At 42.9% G+C, this 13963-nt stretch overlaps 1 protein-coding gene across 1 annotated transcript; it reads left to right on the top strand.

Moving 5' to 3' along the window:
- Positions 1 to 147: 147 nt before the first annotated feature.
- Positions 148 to 13757, top strand: LOC139924653 (terminal nucleotidyltransferase 4A-like). The gene is made up of 12 exons (XM_071915744.2): positions 148 to 887; positions 1518 to 1641; positions 4198 to 4244; positions 5942 to 6062; positions 6597 to 6704; positions 6817 to 6945; positions 7426 to 7639; positions 8515 to 8641; positions 9288 to 9391; positions 10031 to 10224; positions 10460 to 10597; positions 10843 to 13757. Exons 1-12 carry the CDS (start codon positions 193 to 195, stop codon positions 11296 to 11298), a joined length of 2457 nt encoding a protein of 818 aa, XP_071771845.2. The 5' UTR covers positions 148 to 192; the 3' UTR covers positions 11299 to 13757.
- Positions 13758 to 13963: the final 206 nt, after the last annotated feature.

The raw sequence follows: 13963 nt of genomic DNA, 5'->3' as shown, positions 1-13963 counted from the left end.
CTGGCTTACATGGGGAGTGGAGTTAGGCAAGCCGCTTGAAAAACCAAACCGATTTCCGGACATGAAGCTCTTCGAGGATAACAAGTAAATCAACGCGGTAGGATTTATTTGTTTCCACGAGTGCTAACTGTTTTGAGTCGCCAATTTGCTCGCCATTTTCCCGTGGAGAGATTCTCCGTAAACTCAAGTCCAATGGATCCCAGGACCGCTTGGATTCAGCCGGAGCAGAAGGGACCTGCCAATTCCCTGTGGATGCACATTTGGGAAACCTCTCAGGGATTTCGAGCGAACTTCGGCATCGACAACCACCACCACCAACGCAACTTTCACACGCAAAGTGCAAACTCCCCGGGCTCAAACGGCGAGCATTGCAAAAACGCACCGCCGCCGCCGGCGGTTGTGTTAGGGAAACTGCCGAAGCGAGACGGCGGCGGAGAGAGGAGAAGTGTCCGGAGAAAGGGCTCGTTGTCGCCGTCTTCGTCCTCTCTGGACTCGGAGGCCGAGAGCTCGTCGCCGTCCGGCTCCTCTCTGCAAATCGACAACCTGAACGTTGCAGAAGAGGCGAACCGGTTTTTACACTACGGCGAACACGAGTTCAATGTGAATAATCTCAGACAGCAATATCCTCCTCCGCCTTTTTACAATGTTCAGCAACATTGTCGCAGCATGCAACAATCTAGCGGCCACACCCCCACGGGAATGAAAAATCAGCATGGGAACAAGCACCACCAATATCAGCCACATTCATCTGGGCGCAGGAGGCACCTCAACAGAGCCAACACTTTTCACGGCATCAACCAGCTCCTATCCAATGGCTGCAATGGGAACTATTCAGACTCCTCCTGTAGCCTATGGAAAACGAGGCGGTACAGCCCTGGTATAAATGGGTAAGGAGATATGGAAAGATTTTACAATGAATGACTTATTGTTTAATGCAGTGGTTCGCAGTGTGAGGTCTGGGGACTCCCAGGGGGCCTCAAAGGAGTTCCAGGAGGGCCCCCAGCAAAATGGCACTATTGTTGAATTCATTTGAGTTTAGGACATTGAGAGAATATATGGGAATGTCTATTCTAATCATGGTTTTCACTCTTACCACCCTGCAGTATATATCCAGTTCGTCACCAAATCATATTCAAAAACAAAAATCCTTTCATATGGGGGTCCATCTGACAAAATTTTAAGTAGTGGTCCTTATATGCAAACCTTTATGAACCCCAGGCCTAATTAACATATTAGATGCGCATTTGTAACAACAGCAGGCTTTATTGCCATTTTCACTTTCAGATGTGTTCATTTTCTTTGAAAGCAGAAACATTTGGTGCAATTATTGCCCTTTGTGTATTGACATGGAATATAGGCCATTTCTTCCTGTAGGCCTAATACCACCCACCTCAATTCCAAATATACATCTCGCAATGCAGTCCACGATCGTTCAGAGTTCACTATGACATTGCTGCTTTTGTAAACCATGTAAATCAGTCTGATTCCAACGGTCCCGTTTCCCTTGTTCCTTGCAGACTTCACGAGGAGATAGTGGACTTTTTCAACTTCATGTCACCGCGGCCCGAAGAGGAGGCGATGCGAAGAGATGTCGTGAACAGGATAGAGGGCGTCATCAAGGACTTGTGGCCCACAGCGCGGGTGAGTGTCAGTGGGCCAGCCAGCATGCCTTTGCTGCCTGTCTGTATGAGCTGTACTCCACTGTGGCCTAGATACTGTTTTAGCCAGGTGGCCTGAATGTATATGTGCTGCACATTGGGCCTGGAGGCACACACCGCAGAGTCAGTCAATGACGTATGAAAGATACTCAGCTGTACTGTGTCCAAGTTCAAGTTCCGTTTTCATTGGCATCTCAGCTGCATAAATCTACATAATCTAAATATACAGAGACTGTACACAGTGACACGAAATATCGTTTCTCAAGGTGCAACAGAGATATAGTGCAAATCAACAATTAATGTTTAAAAATGAATAATGCATACTTAGGTGATTACATGTGGTGTACCTCAAGGCTCAATTCTTGGGATAATACTGTTCTTTGTTATTCTTTGGCTGTACTCGACAGCATCGGTATATGCTGACAAACGTGATATTAAACCAAACAATCTAAGTAAATTGGAAGTATTGTGAGTCTCCAGCTGATGTCAAGGACTGGATGTCTCAAAAGTTCCTTTACCTGAACTTGGACAAAGCTGAGGTCCTTGTTTTTGGCTGGGGGAAACTCAGCTGTTTCTTGGTCCTTTTTAAATCCATACATTAATCCTATATAAGAATTCAAGATTTATATTGTTCTCTATCTCAGTCGACACGCTGAGACACGACTCCAGGTTGTGCAGAATTCTGCTGCCAGGTTATTGACAAAGACTAAACGCTTGTCACAGGATTGTGGGATCTTTCTCTCTTTTTATTTATTTTTTTAAGCGTATATGCACCGTTTGCTCGTTTAGGATGGATCTTAAGAATATCCTGATTACTTGTGGGTTTGGCTTGGGCCGGCCCCTGGCTCCATCTCACATCTTTTAACCCTCTATGAGCCGGAGTGTAACCTGAGATCCTCACGCAGGGCCCTCCTGGTCTTATGGACCCAGGTGACCAGGCCCTCTTCGAACTCACATTTTTCTCCATATTTTAAATTACATTTTTACATCAGGTTTTTCTTTTTTGTTGATTACCAGTCTATTATCTCTAGACTTGCTTGTTTTCTTATTATCTAACCCTGTTTTTAATGTGACATTTTTATTTAGCATATTCACTTTGATTTATTGCATTGTAAATGACTTTGTTAAACTGTTTATGTGCTATGTAAATCAATTTTATTACTGTCCTGCATAGTGTGTGTGTTTGTATGTCCACTGCACCCTACACTCTGTTCGGCCATACTTTTGGCAGTCAACAGCCTGGTTTACACTAGAAGGCCAAACAGAGCTGGCCAGATGTAATCATTATTCATGTCACTTGCATTCCCCCCAAGTAACATTTGTGAATTATTTTCCATCTTACATTGCCAACAGAATGTTAGGCAGGCTATACTTGGTAACAAATAGCGTTTTCTGGTCAGCATTACAAACATTTTGAGCTAATCCTGGCCTTGAGAAGTCCACTGGGCCTCACTGTGAATTCGATTTTCTTTTTTTCTTCTTTCTATAAAGACGATTTGTGCTGCTCTTCTGAGCAAGGGCAATTCTAGGGTTTGAATTTATTGTGGGTTCTGACCCCCTGACCAGAGAATAAGGTTTTTCACAAGGAAATCTGACATAAGACCACAGTCGGTAATAATTTCTGCCACCATCATCTATAATAAACGATCCATAAAAGCACTGCCCAATATGTATTCCAGTCAGCAGTTTGCCTTATCCTCACTTAACACTGTCAATTTATTCATAGCTTATTAAACTGACATCTAACAGAAAGGAATGCACGCCCATCCAAACTGTAATTAACCAGTGCAAAGTCAGTGTTTTCAACGTGAGTGTGCCTGAAATGCTATACCTTTCGTCATTTCACTTTAGCCTCCTGCAGTATTTAGCTAGCCGGTGGTTTTGTGCCATTTTGTGAAGTATCTGAAAAGTTGCTAAAGCTGAGTAGCCTAGTAATGTCTACTGAAGCCACCAACATACTGCTAGCAAGCAAGGTATTTGTAATTTTGGCATTAGACCAAAAATAAGTTATGGCAAGTCGAGTTAATTTGAATAGCTCTTCATCACAGTTACAGTCTCAAAGGGCTGCACAACGGCCACATTACGAAACAATACATTAAAATGTATGATTTATTTCTTTTTTAATGTCATTGTCTAGTTCTTCTCTATAAGACATGCTCATTCTAAGGATGCAGAAATATTGGTTGGATCTATTTTTTTTTTTTACATCAGGCACTAAACTTGCAATGTAGTTGATATGACATTTTTATCCAACTTGAGCGTCCCATCTCTTAATCCAGGATGTTTTGGGGGGCTGAAGAAATGTAATAAGGGAGCTGGAGCCCCTTTGTTAATGCCTTGGCATTGCCTATGCCTCCAAGAGTTCAGAACTGACTGCGTCACTATTGAGTTAATTTTAACGAAGTAGTTTAGATCTAGACTATCAGAAGGATGCAGGCTTACAGGCTTTACAAGGATGTGGTTTTTGCTCGAGCTTGGGGAACTATGACATGTCATGACTTAAATTAGAGTGATGTTAATTTGCTTTTGTGTTCTGCAGGTGGAGATATTTGGCAGCTTCAGCACAGGACTCTATCTCCCAACAAGGTAATGTTGAAGAAAAGTGTTTGTCTGACATGGTATGTTCATGTCCTTTTTTTTTTTTTGTGAGAGATCCATATGCTTGCTCAGTGTTGATGTGCCGTGGCACAACTACAACCACTTTACTGGAATTCTAATTTTACTCAATCTTTTTGTCATGGGCTCTCATGGTGTTTGTATTTGTGTATCCCAGGGGCCCGTTCCTCGTATGTGGATTATTGAGCTAGCTGGATATCTCTGTTGACGTTTTGACATAAGCCCAGGATTTTCTGTCCCTTGAAGCAAGCTTAAAATTTTGTCCAATTTGTCATCGGAGCAACACCTCCTTAAACTCAAACCTGCAAAAACTTAGGTTTAGTCAGTTTGCTGGATTATGATCGCTACTTCTTACGTTTACCCAATCATGAACTAATTTCCAGACATGGCTGTGTTTCTGTAGAGAGGAGCCAATAGATCAAGGCGCTATTATAATTGGACAAGCTTTTAGAAGAGAATGTGGATTGAGAGATTTTTACATTTATTTGTTCCCGCATCTTCTTTGGGTCAGTGCCGCTGACTCTGAGAATGGAAGTAAAAAGAAATGATAGGCTTTGGGCTTATTTAAGGCAAGAAAAATAATATCCTGCCATAGTGCTGCCATTTCCACAATGAAAATGGGTAAATGCATATATATACGTAACTGTAATGATGCAATGTGGTCTATAGATGCAATTGTAAATAGCCTACAGCCTTCAATTTATCTGCAATTTTCTCCCACGATGGCTCTTATTTTAGAGGCTTTGGCAGTGTTACATTTCATTAAGATATGTTTTTAGACATGTTCCTCATAGCCCTCAATTAGGAACTCTTGCTCCACTGAAGTAAAACAAATGTATGCTTGTTGATCATGGTTTTGACTCTACTCATGTTCCCTTTGTCAGGTGCTTGGGTGGAGCTCTGTAAGAGCCAGGCTCTGTGTGTTTTATTTGAACTTCCCCAGATCATGTGTAACGCTTTTTACAATGCGTCCTACTTAGGGGAATTATAGTTTGCGTCGCACATAGCCCTAAGAGCCCTGCGTAAGGGAAATGCATTGTGTGTACACCAGGCAGTAGGGTAGAACGCACACCAAAAATTGTTAACCCTAACCCTAAACTGTCGCACGCTCCATAGAAAATACTCTATTAGATAATGTTTCAGCCTTGTGAAATCAAGGATGATCTTGAAGAAGGCCACAAGGCCGAAACATTACCTAATAGAGTATTTTCTATGCATCTGTAGCTTCTGTACCATATAGCAAGAAACGATAGCAGACCTATTTTGTAATTGTATTTACAGTGAACTGTTCTGGACGAATGGGAAAATATATTTGAATGACAGAATCGTGCAGTTTATGATCCCTTGTCTTCATGTGCGTGAAGCCCATCTTGGTTCCTTCACCCCATCCCTCCACCCGACTACTTAGAAAGCGATTGCGGACTTGTTTCAAAACAGGAGTGTGCAATTATCCAAGGTAACTACATCCAAGTTTGACCAATCAATCCACTGCCTGTGTTCAAGGAACAGAGTTGGCAGCATTAGGATTAGCAAGGTAATTTGAAATGGCTCACATCGTATTAGTCTGAATTAATTAAATGACATATGAGGAACTGGGCCCTGGAGTTGCATGTTCATGAGTTGTGGATCATTATGTGTTGCAATAAACGAATTGTATTTGATCCCAGTGACATTGACCTGGTGGTGTTTGGAAAGTGGGACCATCCTCCACTCCAGGAACTGGAACAGGCCCTGAGGAAACACAATGTGGCAGGACCATATCCCATCAAGGTCCTGGACAAAGCCACGGTCAGTCTAAGTATTTTTGAATCTGGGACCCACAGCCGATGTTGGTTTCTAACCCATTTTTAATAAACTTTTTTTTTTATGAAATGGTCCGTCTTGTTGAACCAGATGGATTTTCTTAAGAAATGCACCGAGCTAACTCTAAGAGAAACTGCTCCACTGTCTCTCGTCATGACCTCCACTTCATAAAATATCTCTACTAAACCTAAACCTAACCCTGCTTTTCTTTCACAAAGGAATAGTGACAACTCTATGGTTTTAAGCACATTAACAGTGTGGGGTAAAGCATAAAGAGTGCATTTCTTGCAGCATTTTTAGGGTAAAGTTTGTGCTAAACGTTTGTGTATTTCAAGCAATTGAGTTATCAAGCAATTGATCCAAAAAGAAATTGCACCATTTCACTAAAATGTGGCGAGAACCCAACAATGGCGGTGTAGTTTTTAAAACCTTTTTATAGAATTATTTTCACTATTTAGGTTGTGTGTTTTCTCAACCTCATTTTGGATTGATTTAGATTGAATTTTGGCCTGTTCTCAGGTGCCGATCATCAAGCTGACTGACCACGAGACGGAGGTGAAAGTGGACATCAGCTTCAATGTGGAGACGGCAGTCAGAGCAGCACAGCTGATCAAGAGCTACCTCAAGGTAAGCCTTGAAAACAAGCCTTGTTTTTTGCGTCTTCTTTGTTTGATAGAGAGAACACAAAAGTAACCTCACCCTGGTTGTTTCTCATTTTTTGTCTCGCTCCATCTGCCAGAGGTACACTGTCCTGCCGCCCCTGATCTTTGTGCTGAAGCAGTTCCTACTGCAGAGGGACCTGAATGAAGTCTTCACTGGAGGCATCAGCTCTTACAGTCTCATACTGATGGCCATCAGCTTTCTGCAGGTACACATACGCAGGCTCAAAATGACGGCCACTGGCTGTTTTCCAGAAATGCAAAAGCTCTCCATTTGACATTTTGCTACACTTTTACCTCAAAACCCTCACATCCGTTACAGCAACAGGGACGTCAGTTTTCATAAATCAGTTTTACTGCAACGAAACAGTCAAAGCAACACTTGCCAACAAGCAGATTATTGCACTAGTAGCACTTTCACGTCACTGAATAATTACATTCCCCTTCTGTATTTTTGTCAGATTGATTCCAATTTTATGTCTACAGCTCCACATTCAGGCTATGACAGAAATGTTTCAGTGTTAACTTAATACACCTGGCACAATATTATGTAGATTTCATATTTTGCTTTCTATGCTGTCTATCAACTCTCATTCATACTGGATGGACTTGGTTATGAACTCCACAACCTCAATAAACGCAATACAGTTGGTGTAACTAATGTGTTCCCTCTGTCCTGCCGGTCACAGTTACACCCGCGGATCGACACGCGGCGCGCCAACATCAACCTGGGCATCCTGCTGATCGAGTTCTTTGAGCTGTACGGCCGCGACTTCAACTACCTGAAGACCAGCATCCGGGTGAAGAACGGAGGCCAATACCTGGCCAAGGAGGAAATGATCGAGGCCATGGGCAACGGAAACAGGCCATCCATGCTCTGCATAGAAGATCCACTACAGCCAGGTCAGATGGCTGGATGAATTGATATATGAATGAGTTGCACATGGCGCTTGTTCAACTAATTGATGTTTGGGAGGGCCATGTTGGTTGTGCAGTGTTCAGGGGTTGTAGAAAAGAAAAGAACCCCTAAAAACAGATGAGGGTTGGAGGCAGGTTGATGGTGGGTGGAGGATTGAGTGAATGGATATAGACAAATGTGAGCAAATGTTGGGTTGGAGGTGTTACCAAGGGATCCTCCAAGCACTCTACATTCACACATCACCACAGTAATTTTTCTTAAGAACGTGGTCTGCTTAATTCAGCTCCTACCCTTTATTCTACAGAGTGAATCCACAAGTAGTGTAAAAGATGTGCAAATCTGGCAATTATGCGTTTGTCCAGTCCCTGGGAAAATGGATGAGGTTCAACAGTAGAATGACCCTTCCTCTACAACACTGAATCGACGGGCTCAAATAGAAAAGAGCCATACTGTTCATTGAAGGAAGGCAAATGGCATTTCTTCACAGCACACCAAAAAAAACTGGAAGATTCTTTTTTTCCTCCGAGAAACCATTTCTTCTTAGAATGAGTCCGCCTTAACAGATCTCCTTAACCTAGGTAATTTGGATGCATGCGGAGGCTGTGAGAAATGGCCTGACACAGTAGGTTGATGTGGAAATGTAGGGCTTGTGCTGGGTGGGTTGCAAACTATGCAGTAAACCTTCATTCATTCATTCATTCATTCCCTAAGGAAAAATAGACTGCAAGTTCAGCCTCATCTCTAGTATAGTCACAGTTCAGTCGTGGTTATATCCAGGTTGTAGTGTACTTTGCATCGTCCTTAACTATTCTGGTTTGTAATCTTCCTCTGCTGTTTTCCCCTTCGGCCGTCTTCACAGGGAACGACGTGGGCAGGAGTTCGTACGGTGTCCTGCAGGTCAAGCAGGTGTTTGACTTTGCCTACATGGTGCTGAGCCACGGCGTGTCTCCTCTGGCACGTGCCTACCCCAACAAAGAGTACGACAGGTTGGTTTCTCCTTTTCTTAACAAAGTCGAACTTGCCTGAAATGGAAACATCAAACACGTCGCCACATACAAATTTCTCTATACCTGCTGCAGCTTCGTATTGCTTATTCACAGTCCGTGCCAGTGGGGGAACATGAAGATTAAAGAGGTAACTGTCATGTAGGGAAGCAGGAAATCGCAATTACAAAAACTCTGAAAATAACAATGAAAGAGCGACAAAGGCAGCTGAGGAAATATGAGGGATTTACAAGCCATTTGTTCGGTCATAAAGCTGAAGATATCCTCTAATAAATTCAGCAAGTGGAGAATGATTTCATTTTGAAGAGTTGACATTGAGATGCACGGACATTTAAACAAAGGCAATGAACCAGAAAAGGAAAAGGAGACGCTTTTCCACAAGGTAATACAACCAATCACATGATATTTGACAGTCACACAGTGGGGACTGGCGTACAAAGAATTTTTAGCAAGGCAGAAGGGTTACAGTAAGCCTTTTTCCTTGGAAGCAATTTAGAGTTCACCCCCTTTTTATGTTATTTTAGAAGTTATCAGTCATGTTTTGGCCTTTTTTAGTGTTTTTGTTTTTTACACATTTGGCTTCATCCTGTTTAACCTATGGACTCTGCCCTCCTCTCTGTCCTCGCAGCACTTTGGGACGCATCATCAAGGTCAGCCCAGAAGTGTTGGCCTATAGGGACTGGACCATCAAGAAGTGGGGTGCCAAGCAGTACGCCAAGCTGGAGAACCACGGTAACTTTGTGTTCATATTAAGTGTGTACTGGGCTTGAGGAATATTGAATTGATTGGACCTGGCTAGAATGTTGTGCGAAGTTTTGTCTATGTCATTGCCTTAGTTGTGACTTGGACTTTAGCACATACTGTATGTGTGGGGAAAGTAGGACTTGAGTGATGCTTATCGATATTTAAGAAGAAAAATCGCCACTTCAGTGTTTCCATTTGTCAGTATTGCAATTAAACACTTGTACAAACATTGATTATTGGTGAATGAGCTGATGTCAGTACAAAAACTTTGTCAAAGCATTCATGTTGTTGACCTTAAAGCTGTCGCCCCACCACAAGCTTTGTCCGCTTAGTGATTTATTGAATTGAATGCATTTTTCCCACTCCAAAATATATCTTTTGAACTTTTGATATAAGGATTTGCAGAATGTGACAGACTTTTACATTCATCTTGAGGCTGTGGGGGGAAAATTGCTTACATCCACTGTTTGTAACCATTGGAATAAAGCAATTTTGTTCAAGCCTGTTCCAAAAAGATTCTCCATCTAAGAGTCAAACACTAGTAGAACATAAATATACCCAAGTGATATATTGTCAGATAAATTCCAGATTGTATATTTTTAACTATGTAGTTCTGTTTGGTCCTAGGCATAGAGACCTGTGAGCAGGACCTTGCCAGATTGATGCTGGCTTCCATGGAGGATCAGAGGGACTCTTCCTCCCCCCTTAGTGCCGACTCCCCCTCGCCCTCTCCCGTCTCCCTCCCCAGCCCTCAGCACCACTCCTCCTCTTCATCGTCCTCATCGTCATCATCGCTCTCCTCCTGCTCTGGAAGTGACATAGTAAGACCCAAGAATATTACTGATATCCTATTTGTTTGTTCAATCATTAAGTCTGCATCACTGATCCATTGCCTGTGTTGCTTTATCATTTAAAGCGGAATATTACTACTAGGAATGTGTTTTTGCAATGCAATTTCAACATGATTTTGTTCCTAACACGAGAGCAGTGCCATCATTTGCTTCTCCAGGCTGTGCTACCTGGTTAATATCTGTGCATTTGTATGATGTTTTCCAGGAGTCAGATTCTCCTCCCAGCAGTAACGCTGCTATCCAGCTCCACGCCCTCAGCCTGGCCTCTGTCCCTTTAGTCATGCAGATGGCTACTGACCTCAGGGCCACACATCCAGCTGGCTTTATCCCCACCGCACCACAGGTCGGTTTGATTTTTCACAGGTCGCATAGAAGCATGGACTTTTGCAAATGTCAGTCCTGCTGCGCTAAAACCCATTCACCCACACTATGAGGGCTAAATTTAAAGCTATGCTATGCAGTTTTCCTGCAAAAGGACACAAATTTATTAACATTTTAATTGTGATGTTGTTGTCACTTAACATACAGAATTATGAAAACAAATATCTCTTCAAATATCTCACATATGCTCTTTCGGGTTTTCTCCAGGTCCAGATGTCCCTCCCAGGAAACATAGCCATCCCCTCCCTCCCCGACTGTCAGTTTTACCACGAGAATCCGCCTTCCATCAACGCTGTCCACCGCCAGACGTCCCAACCTGCGCACGTGTCCCAGCCCGCCGGCTCCACCAGCCCCCTACCCAGCCCCCTCCACCAGCTGCACCACCCTCAGGCAGGGGGGCGGGGGCACGGCTTCACCGCGAGACCCAACCACCACCACCACTACAACGGCTCCGTCGAGCCGCCCAAGTTTGGCTTCAAGCACAACCAAGGCAGCACCCTCCGAGGTCCGAACCATTCTCAAGCTCACTTCAGCCCCCAAGGCCGCTTTGCGCCCCAGGGTCACAACCCGGCGCCAGGGTTCAGGAACCAGCAGCAGTACAACCGTAACCCGTGGCGACGCAGGAAGCGGGACAGCCTTCCCCCTCTCAACCACAGCAGATGAAAAGCTGGTCTGACTTGACTCTTTATTTGGTTGTTGAAGGCCTCACTCAGTCCAACTTGACTCTTATTGCTGAAGGCCTTAATAGGTGCAACTGGACACTTACTTTCAAAATCCCTCAACGATTTTCGATACACCTGTCATTGTGGGAGGCCCTCAGCGAACCACTGTCTTTGTCCTTGAAGGTCCAAGTCGATGATCAATGTCTGCTAATATTGTGGAAGGCACTAAGCGATGCTTCTTGGCTCTTAACAGTTGAAGGTCTTGAGGGATTCAACTTAACGCTGACTGTAAAAGGACTAAACGGTCTTAACTGAGCTCAAATTGTTGCGATTATTCCCATGACTCGTTTCTGTTGCCAGTTGATGAGCAAAAGCTCACATACAGCTCATTGGAGGGCAGTCGGAAGCCATTTCGATGCGCACCAGCAAGGACTCGAGTTGCTTGAGTGAGTTGTGTGAAAGGCGTTGCTGATGCCCAAACTTGCTCTCCTCATCAGTGTGACTTTCCAACGGCTGAAAAACGCTGGCTGTTGCTACAGAAATGGGTGGAGGATTGGGTTTCTAAACAACTGGACCTCGCAGAAAGAAACGTCATGTGCCAAACTGGTTCATCAAACCCACCTGCTACAGAGTCTGGTCTCCTCTAGATGGTCTGACTCTGTCTGGAAGCATTTCTGGACTGAGGGTTTGAGTGTTCCACTATTCAAAACAGAAGAAGTTTTTCCTTGGGCTTTCTGAGCAGGAGCAGTCTTCACTGGGGCTTTTTATCAGGTATCGGCCCGTTGGGTCCTCTGAATGCAACTCCCTGATGGCTATGCTCTGGATTCAAGGCTCCCAGGACTTGGACTATCATATACAAATTGTAGTCTGTTCGTACTGAAAAGAAGCACTACCTTCCTACCTATGCAGCGCAATGCTGACTTGATGTTTTTGGTGTTAACGGCACAAAACGGGCCTCGTCTCAAGTGCTTAAACTGTGATGACTTGTTTGAATGTACAAAGTGTTTATTTTTTTGTGTGTTGAAGTTTTTGGTCATTATCTTTTTGTTCTCTTGTTTTTGTCGTTTATTTTCTCAGACCCATTTTGAAGCGATCCACATGATCATAAGGATGCAACGTTGTTCTGTGTCACTGAGGGATTTTTATTTTGTTCACATTGGCACTATCAATACTATGCTTTGTACTGTAAACATTGCCACCTTACTTTACAGTTTGTTGCATTTTTGTGCAATAATGACTTGCTTTTATTTAATTTATTTCACATTTTAGTTTTTCTTTTAGGGAGCTTTCCCCACTTTAAGTTTGCTTTTTATTTCTAGACTGCCTTGATCTGTGCAATAGATGGATTCGAGGGCCTTGAAGGGATGTGTGTGTGTGTGTGTGTGTGTGTCCAGCTTTCCAACAGAAGGGGGAGCTATGGGATAGCAGCATTATAAATGTGCCAAAAAGCCCCGTCATGATGCCAACATTTTACTCTCATGTTTGTTAATTTGCCATCGCACTACGGTCACTTGAAATTTTGCCAACTACCTGTCCCAATATGCTTTTTTTTCCCACCACTAGTTCTCATTTTAAACACATCACTCTTTTTCAGTGGTTTGAGTTTCATTTGGGTTCATTTCCTCTTGATGGACTGTAGTCTGTTTTGGGGAAATAAACCTTTTAACAGTGTTTACCGATTTCATTTAAAAAATGGTTGGTGCTACTTATTACCAGCAAAGCGCTTGTTTTAGGCCTTATAGTCTACTTTCTGTTACAGCAACAGGTTAACTGCCTTCTTAAATGACCAAATTTTGCCCTTTTCCATCAGTATTACTCATCATTCATTGTTTCTGTAAGCACTGCCAGTTTTTACTTGGCTTTTATTTTCACATGCGGCTTCTTGGTGTATGTTTGCTTCAGGAATAGACTTCCACTGCAGTCGATCAGCATCATGTCACTACATTCATTTTTTTTTTTTTTTTTAATCCAATAATGAATGACTTCATGAACATGTTGTATGAGAGGAGGGTTTTTCTCTCCCATATTTAAAGTCAGTATTACTCAGACAAGGTTGCCTAGCTACAGAATCTACACAGCAATCCATGAGACTTGAGCTTGGTATGTTACAGAGGTATGTTACAGATACATCTGTGTAATAAGTTCCTCAAAGTAGATCAAAGAGTTTTTTTTGCGGAAGTGTCTGATTATCGCGACACCACACGCACCAAACTGATGGACTCGACATTGATAGTATCAGCATATTCTCTTGTTTTCAGTGCAACTTTTCATCGGCTTGCCTGAGGATAATCGATGCGTTGCTTCACCTCTTTTTGCCACGAACCAAATCCCCAACTCGCGTCTGTCTGCTCCATAAAGGATGGATTGTGATGTGTAAATGAGTGACATATGGATGTATACCTTGTGTTTCCTTCTGGGCACCATTTTTATGTAAGGTTTTCTATTTTTTTAATAAACATTTTAAAACTTTATTTCTGGCTTGGTGTGTAAATTAGAAGTGTCTCTCAGAGCGGTGATACAGGTTTTTTTTTATGATTATTTTCTTTTATTGTGCTGGCTAGTACATTGTTGCCTGACCATAACGTAACTAAACAAACATGAAATGCTTTTGTACTACCCTTTAGTCATATAGACCAGTGATTCTCAACCTTTTCATATCAAGGACC

The sequence above is a fragment of the Centroberyx gerrardi genome, chromosome 12 (genome assembly GCF_048128805.1).
Source record: "Centroberyx gerrardi isolate f3 chromosome 12, fCenGer3.hap1.cur.20231027, whole genome shotgun sequence".
In the NCBI taxonomy this organism is placed as follows: domain Eukaryota; kingdom Metazoa; phylum Chordata; class Actinopteri; order Beryciformes; family Berycidae; genus Centroberyx; species Centroberyx gerrardi.
Note: the sequence above shows the minus strand (reverse complement) of the source record. Positions and strands in the feature narration are given on the sequence as shown.